At 42.2% G+C, this 23,967-nt stretch overlaps 3 protein-coding genes and 1 non-coding gene across 11 annotated transcripts in view; 2 read left to right on the top strand and 2 right to left on the bottom strand.

Moving 5' to 3' along the window:
- Positions 1 to 66: 66 nt before the first annotated feature.
- Gla (galactosidase alpha) lies at positions 67 to 11,437 on the top strand. Of its 2 annotated transcripts, none has more exons than XM_034485680.2 (7): positions 67 to 405; positions 4,327 to 4,501; positions 5,774 to 5,813; positions 6,500 to 6,591; positions 7,848 to 8,009; positions 8,957 to 9,154; positions 10,225 to 11,437. In XM_034485680.2, the coding sequence occupies exons 1-7, from the start codon at positions 206 to 208 to the stop codon at positions 10,483 to 10,485; spliced, it is 1,128 nt and encodes a 375-aa protein (XP_034341571.1). In that variant the 5' UTR covers positions 67 to 205; the 3' UTR covers positions 10,486 to 11,437. The 2 variants fall into 2 exon arrangements, with proteins under 2 accessions (XP_034341571.1, XP_034341570.1); XM_034485679.2 differs by lacking the exon at positions 5,774 to 5,813 and adding an exon at positions 5,430 to 5,607.
- LOC117695670 (small nucleolar RNA SNORA47) lies at positions 9,985 to 10,135 on the bottom strand. The gene has a single exon (XR_004604699.1). It is a non-coding gene; the product is annotated as a small nucleolar RNA SNORA47 (small nucleolar RNA).
- Positions 11,434 to 13,937, bottom strand: Rpl36a (ribosomal protein L36a). Its single transcript, XM_034485681.2, has 5 exons — positions 13,783 to 13,937; positions 13,328 to 13,433; positions 12,924 to 12,991; positions 11,849 to 11,971; positions 11,434 to 11,540 (listed from the first exon to the last, which is right to left on the bottom strand). Exons 1-5 carry the CDS (start codon positions 13,783 to 13,785, stop codon positions 11,520 to 11,522), a joined length of 321 nt encoding a protein of 106 aa, XP_034341572.1. The 5' UTR covers positions 13,786 to 13,937; the 3' UTR covers positions 11,434 to 11,519.
- An 84-nt stretch (positions 13,938 to 14,021) lies between these two features.
- The window catches only part of Btk (Bruton tyrosine kinase), a 45,035-nt gene continuing 35,089 nt past the window's right edge, over positions 14,022 to 23,967 (top strand). Inside the window, exons 1-3 of one of the 7 annotated variants that reach the window (XM_076918234.1) lie at positions 14,022 to 14,323; positions 16,603 to 16,693; positions 17,510 to 17,611. The gene's annotated coding sequence lies outside the window, so the exon portion shown is untranslated. Of the gene's footprint in view, positions 14,324 to 14,422; positions 14,650 to 16,192; positions 16,210 to 16,602; positions 16,694 to 17,463; positions 17,612 to 17,896; positions 18,040 to 23,967 lie in introns of those variants that run through there. The other 6 variants (XM_076918235.1, XM_076918236.1, XM_076918238.1 and 3 more) reach the window with 6 other exon arrangements.

Here is a 23,967-nt window from a genome sequence, read left to right as displayed (position 1 = left end):
GGGGTGGGCCAAGGTAAACAGAGCGCCAATATGATTGGTTGATGAATGTCTTACGTGACTATTCATTGGTTCACTTTTGGAGATAACGGCTCAGTTGCCTGAGAAACGATGATGTCATTATTGAGTAGTTGGTTGCCGATTGGTCCGCCCCAAGGATAAACTTGAAAGCCCAGTTTAACACAGGAAACTGAACCAAAGGATTTTAATGATTGTGAAGTTTTGGAGCGGAGGTATGCGGCTGGTCTGTGAGCTTGCGCTTCGCCCCCTGGCTTTAGTTTTCTGGAGCATTCTTGGGGCTAGAGCATTGGACAATGGCTTGGCGCTCACTCCTACTATGGGCTGGCTGCACTGGGAACGTTTCATGTGCAACCTTGACTGCCAAGAAGAGCCTGATGCCTGCATAAGGTATGAGATATGGAGTGGTCCTTCCTCTTTCCGTGTGTTTGTGTGGGTGTATTTGGTAGAAGGAATGGAACATTTGAGCTGGAGGGATAGCTCTCCTACTATTGATGACTTTTTTATTCCCAGCAATTTTATATTAAATTTAAAATTGTATGTCCCATCCGAGATGTAGACTGTCTGTAAACTATTCTCACTGTGAGCTATCCTGAAATTGGAGATAGCTAGCAGCTAGTGCTTTGCTTCCACTCCATATATCCTTCACTGACTTTTTCATTTATTATTTGGTTCCATGTAGACCCTTTGTGTGGGTTTGTACTCTGCCCTTGTTTAGTGCTAGCCTTGTGCTACCCATAAGTACAGTTGGAATGGGTAGGAGGATGACTAAGACCTATGTGATTTCCTTCTTTTTGGATCACGGGTTCTTTGGCTGTAATGAAGCTAGAGTTAGAGAAACCATGGGATAACTGAAGTGTTCCTGAACTCCCTTCCCTTGAGCATAGCAGCAGGCTGGAAGGTTGACCTGAAGGAACTTTATATGTCAAAGGTGAGAGATAAGACCAGGCATAATCCTAGTTTGCAAACTAGGATAAAAGGTCCGTTTTAACTCATGGAGTTGAGACAGAAAAAGCTGTTAAAATTGCTGGGCATGGTGGCTCAGGACTTTGATCCCAGAACTCCAGCGGCAGAGGCAGGCAGATCTCTTGAGTTCAAGGCCAGCCAGGGCTGCCTAGTGAGACACCTTCAGAAAAAGAAAGAGCTGTAAAACAGTTATCTGACAGAGATGATCTTCTCAATTAAAATAAACCCACTTTAAAAACCAGCTATTTATGCCCTGATCCCCTCAATTAGGCAAATAAAACAGATGTCTTTATCCTGACTTAAGAACATGAATTAAAAATTTACACAAATATATGAGCATTTTCTAACAAAGATATGTTTTCCTTTCTTCAAATTCGTTTTTTTTTTTTTTTTTTTGAGACAAGTTTTCTCTGTGACCTCTGCCTCCCAGATACTGGGATTAAAAGGGTACATCGCCACACCTGGCCTCTTCAGCTTCTTAAATGAATCTGTGATGTAGAAAAGACTAAGAACCAGTATTAGGTATTGAATGGCTCCCTTATAAGTATTATTGAAAATATAGTAAGGTCACCTAGTGGTGCCACAACTTCCTCTCTGTGTTCACCAGTTATTTCTCTGAATGCCTCTAAAGGTAAAGTCAGGGTGTTGGACAGACATCATAAGAGAAAATGACTTTCTGAGTTTCAGGCTATGCCCATTGTATCCCTGAGATAAAATCTGCGGTGACTTGACAATATAGGGTTTTTTTTTGGTCTTTTTGTTTTGTTAATGGTGGCTGTTTTTGGGGGTGGGGTGGGGTGGGGAGCTTATTATAAAACTAGTGAACACTGCAAACAAGTAAGTGTTAAAAATGACATAATGGAAATTAAGCCTCCTTATTTCATTATCCAGAAATAGTCATGGTGAACATTCATATATAACCCTGCAGGTTATTATGTAAATGAAAACCCAGATTTCTAACTGACTTCCTAAAAAACAGCATGACTTTTATGTGTGAGTAACATCAACACCCTAGTGTCCCGACTGGGTTCAAATTCTACTTCATTGTAGCGTTAGGTAAAGCATTCATCTTCTTTTGTTTTTCCTGAAGTTTGGGGACATGTCTGAACGTATTGCACATGCTAAGCAAGTGTTCTATTACTGGGCTGAATTCCTTGCCCTTGGACTTTGGGGACATGGTCACCCTATGTGGATCAAGGTCGTCTTGAACTGGGGATCCTTCTGCCACCTTGCTGGGGTTACAGGCATGCAGGACTATGTCCAGTATAATTATTTTTGTCTAAATTGGACTGGGGATGTAGCTCAGTGTTTGCCTAGCATAGCTCTTGTAAACTGAGAATGGCGGTGCACATTTACATCCCAAAGTTCAGGAGGTAGAAGCAGGAATATCAGAAGTTTAAGTCCATCTTATGTCACACAAGTTTGAGGCCAGCCTGGGATACATTTGAATGACCTCAAAAAGAAGTGCAGAGTAGTGTACCTGGTACAGAGTAAGAACTTGATATATTCAAGTCTCTGTATATGCTATAATTCATTTGTGCAGTCCTCTATTAAGAGCTATTAGTGTTCTTCAATTTTTGTGCATCCTATACTTGAATTTTCTCTCTTTTTTTTTCTTTAAGTCTTCTTTTAAATGAGAAAGGTCTCGCTCTGTGGGCCTGGCTGATCGATATCATGAGCCACCACACTGGGCCAGGCTTCATTCTTTTCTTAGAACACTAATTTTAGGGTGTAAAGCTATGATTATTTTGATAATATTAAACAGTCATTAACCAAGATTTTGCAGATGTATGTGCATACCCACAGTGTGTCATTTTGCCTCTTTTCCCAGCAGTGCAGCCAACCCTGAACTTTGTCATTCTCTTAGAATTTTTGCCAGTCTGTTTTGTGTTATTATTTTTCTGCCCCTGTGGGACTTAAACTCAAGATTCAACATGTTAGAAAATGTTAAACACTGACCTACACCGCAGCCCTTCTTGTGTACATGATTGTAATGAATTACTAAGGAGGTTTAATGCCTTTTCCTACTTTAAATCAGTTCCTTGAACTCTTTCCTCAATGGATTTCCTTTTTTGCCATTTAACTGTATCATCTGAGTTTTTCTTTTATTCCATTTGTTTTGGGTCTTGCATCTATTGCAGATATAGGTAGTTCTTGACTATGAGTTGTTTTGAAATTCATACAGTGGGACATATCAATTCTTTATTTCTGGCTTTGAAGTCTTATGCCAAGAAATCAAAGTTAAAATAAAAGGTAAATAGCATTTTATTTGAGTGCAGAGTAAATTTGCAAATAGCAAACAAAGACTCAGTTTGATTGAAATAGCATTTCAGAGGGAAGGTGGGTTTTTATAAGAAAGTAATTGTGAGCCAGGTGTGGTGGCACACACCTTTATTCCCAATACTCCAGAGGCAGAGGCTACAGAGCTAGTTCCAGAACATCCAGGGCTACACAGAGAAACCATCTCAAAAAAAAAAAAAAAAATAGGGCTGGTGGTGATCATGAAACCTTGTATTCTTTGGGGAAGCCAGAAGACTCATGAGATCGATGCTTCTCTTTCTGAAATCTTGAATCTCAGTCATCTTTGTATTCTAAAAGCTGTGTTACAGTAGCTTCATTTCTTTTATAGAACATAAGCATTTCATCTTTGAGGTGAGCTCTTTAAATCTTGCCAAATTCCTTCAAAAGTCTTTTTTTGGGATTTGTTCAAGGTTTCCTGATCCAAGAGTAAGGTAATATTTCTCCATTTATTCAAGCCACTGAGGAACAGAATCGTTTTAACATATGGTTGATAAACATTAATCTGTAGGTATCCTAGCCTTTTCTGGCTCCTTTTTTTCTATTATTCTTATGAATGAGATTGTTTTCTCTACCTAAGTAAAGCTGATAGCAGAAGAAGCTGTTGATCATGCTAACCCTTCTCTGCTTGGATCTCTCTAGTTGTATGTAGGCCAGGCAGGCCTTGCTCCTGCAGGTCCTCCTGTTTCGGTTTCCTCAATAGCTAGAATTACAAGCCTGAGCCACCACAGCTTGTTAGTTACAATAACGTTACAGTTTTGTCATATGTCACATTGTTAATAATTTGGAGTTTTTGTTTATTTCTTTTATAAGGTTAGGCATGGAACTGAAGGCCCCAACCCTTCTGTGAGTTCTGGGTCAGAGGTAGTGGGAGGAGGGAGAGAGGAGTAACAGGAAGGATGGCTCATTTTTCCTCATATGGGTTGTGATTACTACCGTGGTGTTACTGCATTTTTAGAAACTGTGAAATCCCGAGATGCCTTAAAATGGGAGCGCTGAAGTAGTCATCTAAACGAATTGGAATGACTGTTCGAATTTCTTTTTCAGTGAGCAATTGTTCATGCAGATGGCAGAGCTAATGGCCTCTGATGGCTGGAGAGATGCTGGTTATGAATACCTCTGCATAGATGACTGCTGGATGGCTCCTGAAAGGGATTCAAAGGGCCAGCTTCAGGCAGATCCCCAGCGCTTTCCTAGTGGGATTAAACACCTAGCTAACTTTGTGAGTTTAGAGCTGTTTATTTGTTATGGCTTTATGAAGGTTTATTGTGAAACAGACAGCATGGTGCTTTCAAAATGGAGTGTTGCCTGAACAATAAATTATGGTGCTTGCCAGATGTAATTATTATCAGCCTATAAACATTTCACAATAGCTTCCAGGGCCTATCTTGATAACCGTCTTTGGCTGAAACCACCGAGTGAGTCTCCTATGTGAAAAGATTGTGACATGCATGCTTGTATTTCCACATCAGCACAAGGGGCCACACACAGTTATACTATACTATTAAGTATATAATTGAAAATGAATTTTAAAAGATAAAAGCAAGTATTTCTGGAGACTATTGAAAACAAACGAGGCCCGATACTAGCAAAGGTAATGGAGCAGATTTTATTCAGTACTGCAGGAAAAAAGGTCATGTTCCAAACTGGGTGGACAAGTGAGATTCTACAACCAATGAGCAAATACTGGGAGTTCAGTAGCTAAGGAGATATCAAGAGTCAGAGGATAGGATAACTTACTGGGATCCTTGTTTTAACCTAGCTTACCGAGACACCAGGAAGGCCAAGACTGGAAGAGACTCAGAGAGGCTTAACTGAAATGCCATCACCCTTTCTCAAGACAAATCTATCACTGTTTAGAAAAGAGACTGTTTAGGATCCCATGAGGAACATTTAAGTGGTCAGAGCCTTTTCCTCGCTTCTGTGCTACGGTTCATATGCATAGTTAGAACTGCCTTAGCAAAACTGGACAATTGGTTCCCTGCTTCCAACAAACTCAGCTTAAAAACTGGAGTGCTGTAAGGAACCAAGTCCCCAAGACCTGGAGAAGCACACATCTCTGCTTAGTCTTAGTAAGTGGCCCTCCCACCATTTTTTAAACTACTTCCTGGTTGATTTTCTATTGTGGTCCATCTTTCTTCTCATTTTAGGTGCACAGCAAAGGATTGAAGTTAGGGATTTATGCAGATGTTGGGAATAAAACCTGTGCAGGCTTCCCCGGGAGTTTTGGATACTATGACATTGATGCCCAGACATTTGCTGACTGGGGTATAGATCTGCTAAAATTTGATGGTTGTTACTGTACCAATGTGGTATCCTTGGCGGATGGTATGTTTCTCTTTTTTTAAATTGCATCTTAAAAATTATGTTAAAGTCAACAAAGTCAAAATGATGTCTAGTACATGTGACTGTGTATTTGTGGGGGGTATATGTGCTATAGAGCCTGCTAAGTCAGAGGACAACCTGCAGGGATTGGTTCTCTCTTTCCATCCAGATGAGTCCCAGGGATCAAACTCGGGTTGTCAGGATTGACAGTAAGTACCTTTGCTAGCCGAACCATTTCATTAGCCTAAATGGTATGTTTTCTTCAAGAGATTTAGCCATAATTCTTTCCTGGCCTTTTGGTTAACATCAAGTGAAAGATATAGCAAGACACAAGAACTTGAGGCCATACTCAAGCTGAGCTTCCAAAAATCTCTCCCTGTCTTCTTTCTTTGTTTCTTTCTTTTTCTGTGTAGCCCTGGAGGTCCTGGAACCAGCTCTGTAGATCAGGCTGGCCTTGAATTCACAGAGATAACCATACCTCTGCCTCCTGAGGGCTGGGATTCAAAGTGTGTGCTACCACTGCCCAGCCAAAGAAGTTGGCTCCATCATTTATTCATGTGTGTGAAATTCATACATGCCTACCATGGCGCATGGCATATGCTGTGCACTTTCGATTCAAGGACCTTGAAAATGCATTATAATTATTAATTATAACTAGATCTGACATTGTGAGAGCCCAGATAAAGAAGCATCTGACCCCTGCCTTTGCTCTCTGTGCCTAGTGTCTCTGTACCACCTCCTCAGAGCAACCCAGTAGTCACAATTGAAGCAGTTTTAAGCAGAGAGCAACCTGTCCCTGTCACTAGTTTACAATATAAGTGGCCTCTTCAGATACACAGCACTGGCTGGAAATACCCTGCTTTCCCTTATTTTACCCATTGTTTTCCTCTTGCAGGTTATAAGCACATGTCCTTGGCCTTGAACAGGACTGGCAGAAGCATTGTTTACTCCTGTGAGTGGCCTCTTTATTTGAGACCCTTTCATAAGGTGAGCTAGTGAGCCCAGAATCTAAACTTCAGAGCTTCGAGTACAAAGATGCACTTCTCACCGTCCCCACTGCTTGTAATTCTGGCCTAAGCTTCTACCAACCAGGAAACCATCTTTGAGTTTTCCTCTTCTTTCACCACTCACATCCTGTCCACCAGCAATCCTGCCAGTATTTACTCCGAAGACTCTCTTGGTCTCAGTCACTTGCTGTCATTCCATCCACACTCATCTCACCCAGCCTGCTTTGACAGCCTCCTCCCTCTACTTCTGCTCCTTTCCTACCCACACCATTTTCCAGACGGCAGCAGAACTGTCTCCTGAAAACTGTCATGGGGTTCCCGTCTGTCTCCTCCTTCGAATGTACCTGGCTTTCCATTGCACTTGGAATAGAATCAAACTCCATCAACATGCCTCTTGCCTGCCTCTAGCCTCCAACAGCTCTTTCCAGCATAGCACTTTTTCCTTTCTATACATCATATACCTTATCTACCCCATTGTTTTATATTCACTGTGCAGGGATGGTGATGGGTCCCACAAACACATGTTCATATAAGCCTATGATGACGCACTTGCTTATTGTTTCTTCCATGTCTTCCTCCAAGATTTTAAAAAGGGTTGGTTTAATTAACATTGAAATCTGACCAGATGTTCCATGCTTGGGTCTTCTCTACTTCAAAATAGCCTTCTGCCCATTCACTGTCTAGGCATTAACTGTTTAGTTTTCCAGGAGGGTAGGTGGTCTTTAAGTATTTATGAAATGAATATATATTGTTTTCTTCAACTATAGATAGTCTAACTTTTTCTTCAACATTTTAGACCTTGGATGTCATACCTGTGAATCTACACACTGGTTCATTCCACAATTTACATATTTCAGATTCCAATTTTATCATGTTCGATAGTATCCCATGTAACTTTACAGACCTTATTTTTACCATTTAGGTCACTGTAATTAATTTATTAGCAACATGGCTATCTTAGGCATATTTACACATTAATGTGTAAAGATCTTTCGTAATGCCAGTACTTAGATACACTTCAGGGCATGTCCAACATAAATAGCATTAAAGTCACTTTATAAACAGGTACTTAAAATTACATGGCCTACTTAGATGAAGTGAACAGCTTCTGTTGAAATTCCCTTATATTTAGAACTCCAAATGATGGTCTGGCTTTGTTATGGGAGGCTTTTGCTCTGTAGATCAGCAGAATCTGACAGGAAAGTTAAGACTGTAAAGAATTCTGTCTTTTTACAGCCCAATTACACAGATATTCAGCATTACTGCAATCATTGGAGAAATTTTAATGATGTTTATGATTCCTGGGAAAGCATAAAGAGTATCTTGGCCTGGACAGTAATTAACCAGAAGGAGATTGTTGAAGTCGCTGGACCAGGGGGCTGGAATGACCCAGACATGGTAAAGACCTGAACTCTCCTCATTTACGAGGTAGCTTTTTAATGTTGGTATCTGGATCTGATACTAGGGCCTTGCACAAGCCATACGCTGAGCCCTGGGAAGAGGCCTTTTGTGAGTATTTACTTCACCATGCTGTAGAAAATGGTTTTTCTCAGTCAATTATTTAGGACATTTTTAAAATGTTTCAGCGGGCAATATGTAGTTGCTTGGAGTCTCAGAACTACAGAGGCTAAGACAGGAGAGTTGCTCCAAATTCAAGGCCAAAAGGTTAGCTTGGACCTTATCTCCAAAAAAAGAAAAGAAAAAACAACCATTGAGGGGTCCCTGAAGGTATCCAAACAGGGAATTGAACCCACCGAAGAGATAAGAATGAAAACCAGGTGCATATTGACTTTGTCAACCTGGATCAGACTTTAGGAAGTCTAACTCCATGTAGGTCATTGTCAGCATATTTAAAACACGGTGCCATTTGGGAAAAGGTTTCCGGGCAACTGTCTGTCTGCTTCTAGGTGCACAATAAAGCTCAAGGTGTGGCTACATAGGAACTCTTTTACACGGTCCTTGTGACCCCGAGAGTGGGTTGTATAGCTAAGAGGCCTAGAATCTAGTGTTATCTCTGACCAATAGCATAGAAGTCAGCAGGCCATAAAGTACACATGACATCTCCCCTAAGGATAGGTAAGGGTCTAAGGGAGGGAAGGGTGTGAGATAATCATTCTGGAGAATTTGCGTGAGGTCTGCCTCCACTGATAGCAAATGGATCACCAAAATCTACTCCCAGCCTTCTGGGCAGGAAAACTGGTGTTTTATCCCCTCCATTGAGAAGAGGCCCGTGAGTGTTTAAACATTCCTGGTTTTCAGACAAGGACCTCTGTGTCCCCAACAAACAACAGAAACCCAATCAGTTGACTAGTCTCCCATCTGACTTAGTCTACCCTTTGTCCTAGTTAGTGATTGGCAACTTTGGCCTCAGTTGGGACCAGCAAGTAACGCAGATGGCCCTCTGGGCTATCATGGCAGCTCCTCTACTCATGTCCAACGATCTCCGACAAATCAGTTCTCAAGCCAAAGCTCTACTTCAGAATAAGGATGTAATTGCCGTCAACCAAGACCCCTTGGGCAAGCAGGGGTACTGTTTTAGAAAGGTAAGTAATGCCCCTTGGGAGAAAATTGGCCAGGAACATATTCTCATGCATTTAAGTATATGATTCACAGTATTTTGTGATGGCCTTTTAATACTTAAGTACAAAATTATCTCAAGCCTAAAAGTAAAAATTATCTCAAGCCTAACTGCTAAAAGAGGACACAACTGACCTTTTTCTCTGTTTTTCCCTTGAGCTTGATAATGGAGTGGTTAATAATAAGGCCTTTGCCAGAATTCTGTCTTTTAAAAGACAGGATTTTTCTGTTGTAGTCCTGGCTGTCCTGGAACTAGTTCTGTGGGCCAGGCTTTGTGTGGGGTATCCACCAGAGAAGACTACTCTGACACGGATTTAAACCAATAGAAAGTATTAGCCAGCTGACAACTACACTCGGGTGTTAAGAGACAAAGTTAGTACATCTAGAGACTTTCATAGCAGCATATGAACTTTGGTGGATGAGGTCTTTTGATATATCTAGGTTGGGTAGTGGGTTACACCTCTGATTGAGCAATACCAAACTTATAAAGCCTATGATTAACATTTTTAAAAAAATGTTTAAATGCAAAAAGGAAAAGGGGGCATGGAATAGGGGTTTTCTAAGGGGGGGGAATGGGGAAAGGGGATAGCATCTGAAGTGTAAATAAAATATCTAATAAAAAAATGACAAACCAAAAAAAAAAAAAAAAGTTTCTCATTTAGCCCAGACTGTACTGAAACTCCCTTCTTAGACCAGGCTGGCCTTGAATCAGCCTGTGCATCCTGAGTGCTGGGATTAAAGGTGTGTGCCACCACACCCAGCTGGACATGACTTTTTAAGTATTTTTATTCACACTACAGTGTGGGCCAGCACAGTACTGCCCCTCCAAGGTGGTGGAGAGGACATTCTTTGCCAGTCAGCCCTTTACTGTTGGTGGCCTTCACCAATGGGACATAACGTTTAAGTTTCTAAAATACACTTTTGGCTAACTTTCATTCTTTTCTCCAAGTGCATGATAGTTCTAATAAGGCTGAATATCAAATATGGCTAGTGAAGAAGTTACCACATGTTCACACTTCTTTTCTTGGCTTTTCAGGAAAACCACTTTGAGGTTTGGGAACGGCCACTCTCAAACTTAGCCTGGGCTGTGGCTATTCGAAACTTGCAGGAGATTGGTGGGCCTCTTTCTTACACCATGCAGATTTCTTCCTTGGGTCGAGGACTAGCCTGCAATCCTGGCTGCACCATCACTCAGCTTCTCCCGGAGAAAGCACATCTAGGCTTCTATCAATGGACTTTAACCTTAAAAACTCGAATAAATCCCTCAGGCACTGTTTTGCTTAGGTTAGAAAGATAAACTATCTTTAAAGGCAGAGATCTACATAAGTGCTGGGCTTTGCTAAAGACCAAACTTATTTCCTGCCCTTCCCTGTATTTCCCCTTTAAAACAAGGTAGGCTTTTGAAATTAAGTGGATACTCCTGTGCCAGGCACAATGATAACAGATGCTTCCTGTATACTGGTTGATTTTAACTGTCACAACCCTGGAGCAGGTGTTTATCCACTATAATCTGTACAGCTAAGTCAAAAACAACAAAAAAGACCCTTTAAATTGTATGTGGTTCAAGTGTTTTGCCTGTATGAGTTCCACATGCACACCTGGCGCTCAGGACGTCAGGAGGGCATAGGATCCTCTGGAGCTGAACTCCAGCCCTCTGTAAAGAACAAGTGCCAGGAGTTAAAGCTAAGCCAACTGGACACAAATCACTATATGGGGGCACTTAGCATGGACTATGAATATTCTGAATGTGCACAAAAGTATCTACCTGAAATATTGAAGTTGAAGGCGTCAACTAAAACCCAGACATGGGTGAGATAATTAAGCATTTAAAGAGCAGTGTGCAGAACAACTACTAACTAGTCCCAGGGGATCTCACCTCCCTCCTCAGTTTTACTGCTGATAGGAAAGGCCAGTACAGTGGCATTTTGAAATGCCTGTAACTCCAGCACTCAGGAGGATGAGGCTAGTCTACAGAAAAATCCAGGGGGTGGAATTGTCAAAGTCAAAATGCTTAAAGGGGCATAAATCTAAACAAGGAATGTATATGTAATGAATGTACATCACTATGCTCCCAGATCTCTTGAAGCGTGCATTTTAAAGCTACAGTCACCCATCATTCCAGTTGTTACTGGCCTATACCTGGAAATCCAAGTCTCTGGGGTGGGGTAGGTGTGGGATAATAAACAGTTGGAAGGTGGACAAAGTCTGGACTGTAAAAAGATTAAAGAATAAAAGATTTCCAAAGTCAATTTCTGAAAGCTTTAATTTATTATTCCCTCCCCAAAGAGGGTAAAAGGTCACGATTTTATTGTCTTCATAACAAAAATCAGCTCAGAACTGGATCACTTGGCCCTGCAACAGAAAAACAAAATGTGTTTTGTAACTTTTAAGGAACCTTCACAAGCCCTGGGTTCAATCTTAGCCACAAAAAACCTTAGAAGCCATTTCTTTTAGATACAGCAGTGTTCAAAATTCTGGATGTGTCAATAAAGCATATGCTAGATTCAGAAGACATAAAAACAAAACTTCTGTTTCCCCAGCACTTCAGATGTGGGATATAGAACTCAGCTGTGGACAATCATCTTGGAGGGTGCCTTATGGTAGAGGCCTGAAACAGTTAACTCTACAAATAAAGATAAACATTCAAAAAAGGAGGGTACCTTTCTCTTCTTGTCACCTCCCAGTTCAAAATGCTTGCACCTCTTAATCGCCAGCATCCTCTTGGATCTGCAGTTGGACTCCACGCACTCCAGTCGCAGCACGATCTTCTTTGTAGTTTTAGCCTAGAAAAGATATGAAGTCAAATCCCTCGCAAAATTACATTTTGCCCCAACTTGTATTTAGCTATTAAGTTTAAAATTTAAAAGCCTGTGATTTTAAGAGAAAACCTAACAGTAACAAAATGGAAGCAGTGTGTGGAGGTACACACTTGTGGTTCCCAGAGGCAGGGTACAGCCACAGGAGTTTGAGTTCAGCCTGTGCTACAGTGCCAAAAAAAAAAAGGAAAGAGAAAAGCTACTTTAAATTTGTAGCCTTCTAAGTTACTTTGTTTTTCGAGACAGGGTTTCTCTGTGTGGCCCGGGGTGTCCTGGAACTCACTGTGTAGACCAGGCTGGCCTCGAACTCAGAAATCCGCCTGCCACAGCCTCCCGAGTGCTGGGATGAGTGCTGGGATTAAAGGCGTGCGCCACCACTGCCCGGCCTTTAGGTTACTTTTATTTTTAGTAGTTGAATCAAATAAAAGCCAGCTAAATTCATGCCAACTAGGAAACAAAACTTAAGATGGGACACTTATCAACCTACACTTCTCTGGACTGTTGAGTACACTCACTCTAATCAACTCAGTTCTCGATTTCCGCCAGAGTTTTGCTGCTCTTTTTTGCAATTTGAAAGTTGAAATGTATCAACTTTCCACACAAGTCGGCTGGACATTTAAATGAATGTTTCCATTACCCTACAAACCCAAGAAACTTACACTTCGAAGAAGTTCTAAGACTTAAAAGACCGAGAAATCCCAGCCTTCCATGGCAGTACAGGAAATCGAACCTGCCTTTGTAATCAGTAACAACTCCACTGAGCCTCAACAAACGGCAATTTTTGCTGCAAGGGCTGGGGATTCAGACACAACCATAAACAAAAGTCTTCTTGGTATACACATAATTCTTAGGACACATTCTTTCCTTTCTGCCTCCTTAAGCGGTACAGCAAATATTGAGGATTCTAGTAAGCACTAACCTTTTTGCGGAAAATAGGCTTAGTCTGCCCACCATAGCCACTCTGTTTCCTGTCATAACGCCGCTTTCCTGGGGGGGGAAAAAGTTATTTGTTATGGCATACTACAGGTCGTAAGTCAAAATAGTCACAAGGAAGTCTCAGGTTTAAATTTGAAGCTGCCCTGCATTGAGAAATAATTCTACCCTAGGAGAGGGGCATACCTGGACTTGTAGTACATTGCATGTCACATCAAAAACAAAATTATTGAGTCTGGCATGCCAGGGAACAAGTACAACCCTAACTCTTGAGAGGCTGGGACAGGAAGATTGCTTATTCCAGGCCAGCCCGCCTAGAGAGGGGAGGCTCGGGTCTTTATTTTCCAACAACTCCCAATCCCACAACCAAATTACACCTAAGCAACTTACCCTGGGCATACAAAGAATCCTTGCCCTTCTTGTACTGGGTCACCTTGTGGGGTTGGTGCTTCCCACATTTCTTGCAGAATGTCCGGCGGGTCTTAGGGACGTTCACCTAGTAAAAATAAAGTTTTCGGACCACAATGGCTGAGAGTCCTCGCTGGATGCCAACAGAACTAATTTACTTTACAACTATTCACTAACACACAACGACCATGTAGCTCTAAAATGTAGCGTTGCAGTCACACGCGCCATCAAACAGCGAATCCACCCACAGCTAAGTCACGCCATCAAGTCAATTCCTCCACCCAAAACTCTGTTCCCTCTGTGTCGCTCTCTGCTATGCTAGGTTTCTTGGGTACATCGGGGTCATGCCAGAGCCCGGATGCACCCTAGGATGGTACTGTACTCGCTGGGTACAAGGATTAAGCTGGATGCTATCAAAGCCCAACAGACGATCATACCATGTTTACAGGAGCGCTATCAGGTCAGAAAGAGAGAGGCGCGAGCAGCAACGGAAGTTTATAGGAGGTGCCTGGGTGCACTTCCTTAGAGCCGTGGGAAACAGCGACCATAGAGTCTGTCTGTAGGGATCTCAGCACAGCGCCCTCTTACGGGTGGATGATTTGTCTCAGCTGCAGACGCGAGTTTCAGCAGAGGCTCCGCCTAAGGTCTGTTGCTCTCTGCTCCACTTCCTCCCGCCCAGCGCCAGTAACTGTTGGCAGACGTTGCAATTTAGTAGCTCACGCGAAGAAAGCAGTTCTCTTCCCAGACTCGTGTTGGATCAGAACCTGGACTAGGATCAAGTGGAGGGGTCCTTCACCTCAGCAAAACATTCTTGTTCCACTTCCAAGGAGACTGGGATGATCTTTCGCACCAAAGTGTGGCTCAAGGAAGCCCTGGGACGGAGCTAATTGCTTCAGTTCATTTCTCATGTGATCAGTGGGTCCACATGTTTGTTTACTGTCTATTCTGTTTCGGGCAATGTAGTAGGAGCCGAACAAGGTAATTGAATGTGCTCATCAATGTCCAGTTCCAGGCTAAGTACATTGAAGAAAAGGAACAGTAATAGCAGTGAGCGACCTTTTAGCTGAGGAACTAAATTGGCTGATTTGCTTCTGAAAACTGGCAATGAATTTACCCAGCTTCTGAAGTACTCGGGTCAACAAAGAAAACATACTTCAGCACTTTGCTTTCCCGAATACGTGGCAGCAAGCACGGATGACATTTCAAGATAGTCCAGCAGAGAAAGGCTGAAGGGTACTGAGTTTTAAAATAGATTCTCAGAGTAATTCTAGGAGAAAGATGGTAATGCTACTTCCATTTTCCAGGTGAGGAAACCGGTGGTGTTTTCCAGTGGCATGTGAAACCATGTGTCCAGTGTCAGTAGCAGTGTATTCGGAATGCACACCCCACGTGTTATGACTCCAGAACCTAGTTTCTTTTTAACATCACATAATATTACTATCATGGCCCGTGTATTATAACAGCTATCTTTGTGACAAAGGGCCTCACTAATCCTAGGCTACCTTTAAAGTCACCTACGTAGCTGAAAATGGTTGTCAATTTCTGATCCTTGTCCTGAGTGGTGGAGATCGTAGGTGCAACCGTGCCTGGTTTATGCCTGCCTCTTTAAATCCTATCCATCTCAGGAGCTGCTTACTATTACCAGTATTCACCAAATGAGGAGACAGAGGCACGTGAGGCCTTAAATGCACTTATCCAAAGGTCGCACACACGGTTATTTTGAAGCTGGAATTCGATCATAAACCATTTAATATGATATAGCCCTAGTCTTAGCCAGTATATTACACAGGGAAAGAGAGGCAACTGCAGGTAGACAAATGGGCCAGAATGCAGAAGGAGGCAGCAGTGGCCAAGGAGCTAATGGTAGGACACCCTGAAGTATCCGGCTTGCATAATGCTCCAGAAACAAGCTGACACTTCATTTACCCCCATTTTTGTTGGGTGATCTCCTGGGGTTAAGGGTAATAATAACGCCATTGTCTGCTACGTTTCTTTACCAATCCGCCATTTGATGTTCAGCAAGATTTTCTTCTCTCTAGTTAAAAAGTTTCAGTGGACTTTAGGGAGTTTCTAAAGTTTTTATGTGTTTGGTTTTGTTTTACATGTAAGTGATCTGGAGATGAGAAGATAACTAGCCTGCTTCAGCTACTCAAACTTGGTTCTTTTTATCATTCCTTGTGTGATGTAGTTGGGGGGATTTTTTATTTTAAAATATTTAATTGACAAAATTGCATGTGTTTCCGGTGTATAATGTCATGATATACACTCATCTTGTATAATAACAGCCATAGTCAAATTAACACATCCATCACCATCAATAGTTTTGTGTGTGTGTGTGTGTGTGTGTGTGTGTGTGTGTGTGTAGGCTGAAGACACCTAAGTCTGCTCTTTTATCCAGCCTCAAGGACGAAATTGAGCACTAATACCGACTCCATGTTGCACATTAAATCTCCAGAAGTTACTCTTATAGCTCACGATTTGTTTAGCACTATTTTGAGAACTGAAGACAGGACTCTAGTTAGAGTCTTACGTTCTTGGTACTTCAAAACTAGAAGAGATTCACTTTCCTCTAGATATTTTACTTCTAGGAAAAAAAAAAAAAAGCTCAATGTCGCCTTAACTTTCCTCTCAGCCATTTTTGCTTCGAACTTGCCATGTCTTTTAGTTGCTGTCACAAAGCCCAGGTACCATTTTCACAGGTACCCCAGCCACACACCCTACTTCTACCTGGAGATATTTGAATTTCAAAGTTGGAACCTAATTGTGAGATGGCACCCTTCACCCTGGAAAACACATTGTTGAGTTTGACCTCTTAAGCCAAATGACGAAGGTCTTTTTGAATATTAATTGCTTGGATTCATCAGGTACACAGCCTTTCACTATTTATACAACACTCTAATTAGGCTACTTTCTCTATCTTCCTCATAACTGTTTACTACAGACAGCACCAAGGTCTGAACCTTATATCACATTGTATTTAAGTGTATGTGTGTGTGCATGCCACAACATGAGTGTGGAGGTCAGGAGGACCACTAACAGAAATCAGTTCTCTCCTTCCATGGAGAGAAACAAGTGCTTTACCTGCTGACTCATCTCCATGGGGAATAATTTAAATGTTCACTAAGCTTATTTGTTCAAACTATTTTGGGATATTCCTATTGGTATGAATGAGGGTACTAGGTTGTGACCAAAGGGTGAAAAAGTTCCTATCTTTATTCTGTCTTCCGCCTTTGCCTCCCTGTCTAATTTCCCCACAGTGCTGTTATTAACTTCTAATTCCCACCCTAAATGGACCTTTCGAAATGATGGGGCATGTGACAAGAAGCATCTCACTGAAGAAAAACAGAGGTATGGTGAATTTCTATGGACACTCCACTGATGACTAGAATAGCTACTGCATGTGACCAAGGAAAGGCCATAACTCTTCAATAAAGTTGGGAGAGCCATACAACACCTGGCCCATTGATCTATACCAATGTAATGATTTACCAATCTGCTGTTCTACAAATGCTTTTTTAAAAAAAATCCTAGTGCTTTCCAAATTCTGACCAATTTTTGGGATCAGTAATATGTTTCTGAATTAAAGTGTAATGTCTCTGTAAGGCAATATGAAAGTGACCCATGAGGAAAGATGGACAATATCAGTCACCTGGGCCTGTGCCACCATCATGTGGCAAATACTGGCTACATTTCTTTAGGGGAATCCTCACAGAGAAGATGGAAACTGAGACACAAACTCAGGACCTGCTGAAGGAACATTCAGGCTTCAAAGAACACATCTAGTCTTGTTTACTAGTTGACAGAATCAAAGAAAATATTATACCTTGTTTATCTCGGAGGGAAAAAAATGAGACAGAATCTCCTATGTTGTCCAGGCTTTAACTGGTGATCATCCTGTCCCCCATCACCCCAGTAGCTGGGATTATAAGTTTGTTCCATCGTGGCTTAGTTCATAAGGCTGAATTTTGAAGGTAGAATATTCACAAAAGAACATTTGAAAAAATGGGGAAGGGCACAAGTCTTTGTGTGGGCTTATATTCAAGCAACTTTATCTGCAGAAGAAAAATGCTTTCTTAGAAAATGACTCAGCAGGGAAGTCTTGTCTCTACCTCTGTCAGGCTATGTATTTCAGGATCTCTGAATGAGCCTTCTTTGTTCTCCAAGTTGAATTGTGTGACCCTGACTCCCCTATTGAGGCCACAGGAGACCTCAAAGACACTGGCATCTCTCTTCTTCTGAGGCTGATTGTCCCCCACAGTCCTTCAGGTATGTCATCCCTTTGCCCCAGGGAGGGTATTCTGATGACCTGTTTGTTCAGCCCAGCTCCATCATCTTAGGGGACTCAACCACCCCAGTAATGGGAAGAAAGAGCCTCTCAGAGCTGGACTCTATGAGTGTAAGAGGTCCCAGGCAAATGCGGGGTTGGGGATAGCAGAATAGGGACGGCAGCTCGGAACCAGATACCATATTGCTAAGAAGAAGAAGAAGAAAAAAAAAGGGCATTGGTTTAAGTCAGGAAACAAAAAAAGGGAACTGAGTGTCTGTGAAAGGGTGGGGTTTGCTCAGACTGTCCTTCCTCTCTGGACTGTAAGAATATGTCTCCAGGGCCAGAGTCTTCAGAGATCGAGTCCCACTTTCCAAGTCCCGGCATCTCACTACGTCTGGGGAGCTACCTGCATTAAATCAGAACTGAGGTGGGTCTGGGGTGAGGCAGGGCCTGGGCAGCAGCTGTAATTACTTCTGTTGGAATCCTTAAACGTCGGACAGGAAGCATGGCTGGTGCCATATATTTACGGGTGGAGGCGGCCCATGGAGAGTGGGAGTGTCACCAGCAGAAGGCCCCGGTTCCCTTCCAGTGATGGAGGGAATATAAAGGTCTTCTGAAGACAGCGAGTGTGGTGGGGTGGTTATAGGAAGAGGAAGGAGTGGCCCGAGGTGACCATCTGAAAAGGTAGCAAGTGTTGGAAAGGGTGCTCTGCAGCTCCCGATGGGAAAGAGAGCAGCAGGGTGAAAGCCGGCCATTTCCACCCAACACGAAATGTATCCTTGTAGCAATGAGAACCTTAGAAGAAGGGATTGTAAGAGGTCGCTTAATCTGCAAACACTAAAATAGGCTCATGTATCTCAATGCGGCAGTGCTAACTGGGGAAAGGTCTGTGCTACATAGGGTGGAGGCAACTTGTCTTGGCCTGCCACAGGCCAAAGAGTACCAGGAGCTGGCTCATAGGAAAGATTGTGTGGAGGCTGTGGCAGCCTCGTGGTAAGAGTGGGTAGGAAACAGAGCCAGCGGAACACAGCCTCTGCTTCAGCTGAGACAGTGTGGCCAACCCATAAGGTCTCCGGAAAGGTTTTTCCTCTTACAGTTACCTACCATGTGCATGGCTGCCTTTTGTCTTGGCTTCATTATTTCTCCTCTCATTTCTTTTCTGCTCCCTCTCCTTCATCTTCCTTTCCTAGCCAGTATCCCCTGATCCAGAATCAGCACTTAACGGCTTTTAAATTGCATCAAATTTGTCTTGCTCCTTTCTCCTCAGGCTTCATTGTCTTTTCTCTTACCCTCTCCACTCCTGCCTATTACTTTGCTCTGGAAGGTTATTGGCAGGACTTCAAGTGGAAATAAATGTAAAGTGGTTAAGGTCACTGGCAAGAGTAAGTGCTGGATCTCAGCAGTCATTACTAGTTTGGTTCCACCTGAGCCCTGCCAGTGCCCAGTAGGGTTGGCCTAGGGGCAAACAGAGTGAGCTTTTGACTCTGCTCAGATTAAGCCGATGGAGACATTCTGAAATGAGCCTCCAGACATACAACAGCATCACATCCTCCTCCCTACCCAGCTCTCAAGGTTGGAAGGTTTAACCCATGCCAAGCATTTCCAGGGACAGAGCAGCAGCGGTCCAGAGGCTGAGGGTGGAGTGGGTGTATGCAGCTCAAGGCCGATCTATCCTCTTTGCTGTTAGGTGAATGCCTTAGCTCTGGTCCTCCCCTCATCTTGCATGCCACACTCCTGAAGCAAGGGCGCTGTTGCCTTTCTCAATTATTTGAAATAAGCCACAAAATGCAAATTGTCATGGAAACCTAAAGTATTACAGCTATGCAGTATCCCTTAAGGCTTCCCTTATCCACTGTAGACTATCTTTTTATTTGGAAGTAAAGTCTTGCCTACCTAGTCAAGGCTATGTAGCCCAGAATAGTCTAAGACTTGTGAGCCTTCTGCCTTACTCACCTGCATGCTGGGATTACATGAGGACCTTGCCACATCCACTTGACTTCTATTTTATTTAGGCTGTTTAATCTATTTGCTTGCATAAAAACCCGAGATGCCTGTTGCTTATTGCTGTTGAGGATGTTTTGTTTAGAATCTTTGCAAATGCCTTATGGGGTAGAACTAGTGTAACTTTCTATCTACTTGTAGGGTCTTGGTGCAATTTAAACAGGCACTATGATTTCTTGTTTCCATCTGAGCAAATTTCCTATAAAGTATCTTGTCAGTGGTCTGGAGCCATAGCAGGAAGTCACTTAGATATAAGGGGGAAGATATGTCTTCTGAAACCCAAAGTTTGGACGCTCTCCAAACAGTCATCTGTATCTGTATCGGTGTCTCTACTCTTCCCCCAGCAATGCTGAAGTCTCACGGCTAATCCCTGAAGATAAGGGATGGCTAGAATTCAGAGTATAACAGAACACAAGAGCTGGAGGTGGTGGCACACACTTGTAATCCCAATACTCAGTAGGCCGGAGGGTTGCCTGGAGTTCCAGACCAACCTAAACTACAGAAGAAGACCTTGTTTCCAGGAGGAGTAGGGAAGAGGAGGGAGAGGAGGGAGAAGAGGGAGAGGAGGGAGAGGAGGGAGAGGAGGGAGAGGAGAAAGAGGAGGAGGAGGAGGAGGAGGGAGAGGAGAAAGAAGAGGAGGAGGAGGAAGTAGTTGTTGTTATGGAGGAGACTTTGACTTTTTTTTACTCCAAACCTGCTTGGTTATGCATGAAGCCATCAGGGGAGGGGGAGGGGACACACCTCTGAGGAGCCTGAAACAATTGGGCCACGTGTAACTTTCAGTTTGTTATGGAGCATCATCTTAGAACTTTATAAACCTGGAGTGTCCAGCCACAGGCATTCCTGCCCACTACCCACTCTCCGAAAGCCCTCTTCAAATGAGGCTCAAGTTGCAAACCCTTCGGGTTATACTCCACATTTGAACCCCAGCTGTTCTCACTGCAGACCCTCGCCAAAAAGAAAAGAAAGCCTCACTGGTATAGAGAAATTGTAGAGAGTTTCGAGGAATTGAGTTTTAGACAAATGGAGGATTAAAATAAACTGACTCTGTGAAAAAGTTAGTGTAGAATAAAGCCAGAATTAAAAAAAATTACTGAAAGTGACGTGAAAATGAAGTAAAGATGTAGAGGAAGAAAAACTCAGTCTCTCAAAGCCTGCTGTTAGGAGCAAAAATTGGTACACTATTTCTAGAGAGTAGTTTGGTAATATGTAGCAAAATGCAAAATGTACACACAATTTTTCCACATCTCTTTATATATTGTGTATGTGTCTGTTTGTGGTATGTGTGTCTGTTTGTATCTGTGTATATATGTCTGTGTATATATGGTGTGTGTGTGTGTATGTGGTTTCATGGTGTATATGTGTATATGTATTTGTGTGTATATGTCAGTACATATATAATGTATGTGCCTGTATTGGGGATGTGTGTGGGTATGTGTGTGTGTGTGTGTGTGTGTGTGTGTGTGTGTGTGGTGTCTGTATGGTGTGTATGCATGCACAAGTGTGTGCTGATGCCTTCAGAGAGTGTCAGAGTTACAGGATGCTGTAAGTTACTTGATATGGATGCTGGAAACTGAAATTGGGTCCTCTGGAAGAGCAGCAAGCACCCTTCTTACCTGATGAGCCATTTCTCCAATTCCTTCTCATCATTAGTATTATTATTGCTGTTCTTTCTCTTGTTACTTAGATTTTGAGACAGGGTTTCACTGTGTAGCCCAGGCTGACCTTAACCTCACTATGTGATCCTCCTGTCTCAGCCTCCTGAGTGGTGAGATGGTACTCATACTTCATAGCTGTGGCTAGGAATAATGGTAAACACGACTGCTAGAACCTTTTTTGAAGCAAGATGTTGCATGGATGGATGAATGGATATATGGATAATTTTAAATATAAGCAAACTACACATGATATGTGCAATATGATACCAACTATCAAAAGAAAGGTGCACAGAAGAAAAATGAAAAAGATGCCAAAATTCTAACACATCTATCTATATAAAGTTTGTAATTGATTTTTAATTTTTAATATCCTTAAACTTAAAACATTTCTACAATGAATTTACATTATTTTGACATAACAGGGAAAAAATAAATGTCTAACCAAAGGGAAACAAAAAAATTATTGAAAAATAAGCCTGATATAATGGAAGTCTTCATCATGAATGTGGTCACCTGTAGTGCTAACAAAGTAAGTAGATTTCAGTGGAGTGTTTCCTGAGAACTTATGGCTAACAATTGGGATGCTTTGATACTATGGGCTTGACATTATAAAGACCTTTCTTCTGTCAGGGCATGATGATACATGCCTTTAATTCCAGCACTTGGGGAGGCAGAGGCAGGGGAATCTTATGAGTTTAAGGACAGCATGATCTACATAGTGAGTTCCAGGACAGCCAGGGCTATGTAGTGAGACCTTCTCAAAGAAATGAGAAAAAGAAGAAAAAGAAATGAAAAGAAAAAAGCAAAGAGCCAGTGGGTTTAATATCACCTCATAAACTGGGTGTAGGGATTCAGGCCTATAATCCAAACACACAGCGGGTGGAGGAAAGAGAAGATCAGAAGGACACAGTCATCCTGGACTACATAGAAAGTTTAATAATATCCTCAGCTACATGGAACCTTGTGTGTGAAGGGGAAGGGGATATCAACCTGGGAAGTCATAGCATGCTACGGAAACTGCAAGATACAGCAGGAGCTAGAGATGGATGAAGATAAACAAGGTACACAGTTTACACATATGAGTTTCATTGTTTGATGTCACGAACAAATGAAAGAACCCATGGAAGATGTTGGTCAGAAGCTGGGATGTGTGGCTCGGTGGCACAGCTCTAGCCTAGCACGCACGCACAAGGTCCGAGTTTCATTACCAGCAGTACAAACATAAATGATGAAATAATATAAAGTGCCTGACTGGTAGATGACACTAGAACAGGAGTTCTTTTCCATTTCGTTAAGGAAAAGAAAATTGAAATAGCCAGATGCTTGATGACCAATTACCAAGAGCTTTAAAGGAGAAATAATGAGAAAATGCTACTCCTTCGATATTCTAGTTAAGTGGTTCTATTGGAGTACTGGTGACTCACCGTTCTCTCATCGACTGTCTTCCATCATAGGCAAGCTGGGTCATTTACTGCATATTGCTTCAGTGTTGCTTCTAGCAGTGTTTCATCTTATCATAAACAAGGATAATTGCCAGCAATGCTTTCATTTATTGACTCTTCAAGTGCTATGAATATTAATGCCTCGGTGTAGTGCAGTTTGTATGATAACTGAACTCTTACTAATAGGCTTCCTCTTTTTAAATTCTGCTGCTACATATAGAGCTGAGAGGCTGCAAAAAGGAGGCTATGTGTATTTCTTGTATTTGGATTTTAATATTGTTATAACACTGAAACTATGTGTCACACAAACAAGTTAGATTTTCTCTCCCTTTTTTTTTTTTTTTTTTCATCACCTGAATGGACTTCTCTCAGTATGTGTGACATTTCTGTTACTTCTGTTTCCACTGCGTCTCTCACCCCTTGACTAACACGTGCCAGGTCAGCTTTCATCATGCATATTTTTTGTGTGTTTGGATGTCTCTATTAGCCAATGACATTGCTAGAGGCAAAATTGGAGCTTCCCACAATAAGTAGCTCCAAGGCTCTATCTGCTATCAAAGAGCACTTCGCTGCACTGTGCCAGCCTTCTGGAAGACACAGAGATAGATGCCTTTTCTTTTATATTATTGGCTAGTGGACCAGAGGTACCTAAGAAAGAACGACCACATTTTTAGGTTCCGTGAGTCTGGATTGCAATTTAAGGAAAGGAAGAAGAACAAAGGGATAGTCAACCATGGCCATTCCAGTAACCATGCAGTTCAATGGTCTAGAGGTAGAGGCCCTCTCGCTCCTTGCTCAGAGGGGCGTGGTGGCTTACTTCCTCATATTTAGACCAGCACACTTACTTCAACATAAGCACTTGAGAGACACAAGAGTCTTCCGCTTGTACAAATTGGATTTGTTCAAGGAAGGAAGGAAAGAGGGAAGGAAGGAAGGAAGGGAGGGAGGAAGGAAGGAAGAAGCAACAGTAGCATAGGACATAAGAGCAGGTGTCCAGACTGAAACTGATGCTAGGCCTAAGCAGGGAATGTGTCCACTAAGATCACACAACATAATCGAAGGGAAAAAGGCTCATGAGCGATCTACTCTCTAGCACATACACTAATGGATATGGTTCCTTGGGATGCTTTTTGACCCTATACTTCTTATGCTACTCAGTTTCTTTAGGGTTTTATTTTGCCTTCCGTAATTTGGGTCTTTGATTATGAAGAGGTACTTGATTTTTATTCATCATGAAGCAAGAGTGATATTTTA

This window comes from Arvicanthis niloticus, chromosome X, assembly GCF_011762505.2.
Source record: "Arvicanthis niloticus isolate mArvNil1 chromosome X, mArvNil1.pat.X, whole genome shotgun sequence".
Taxonomy (NCBI): Eukaryota; Metazoa; Chordata; class Mammalia; order Rodentia; family Muridae; genus Arvicanthis; species Arvicanthis niloticus.
This window is presented reverse-complemented; position numbering and strand designations above follow the sequence as displayed.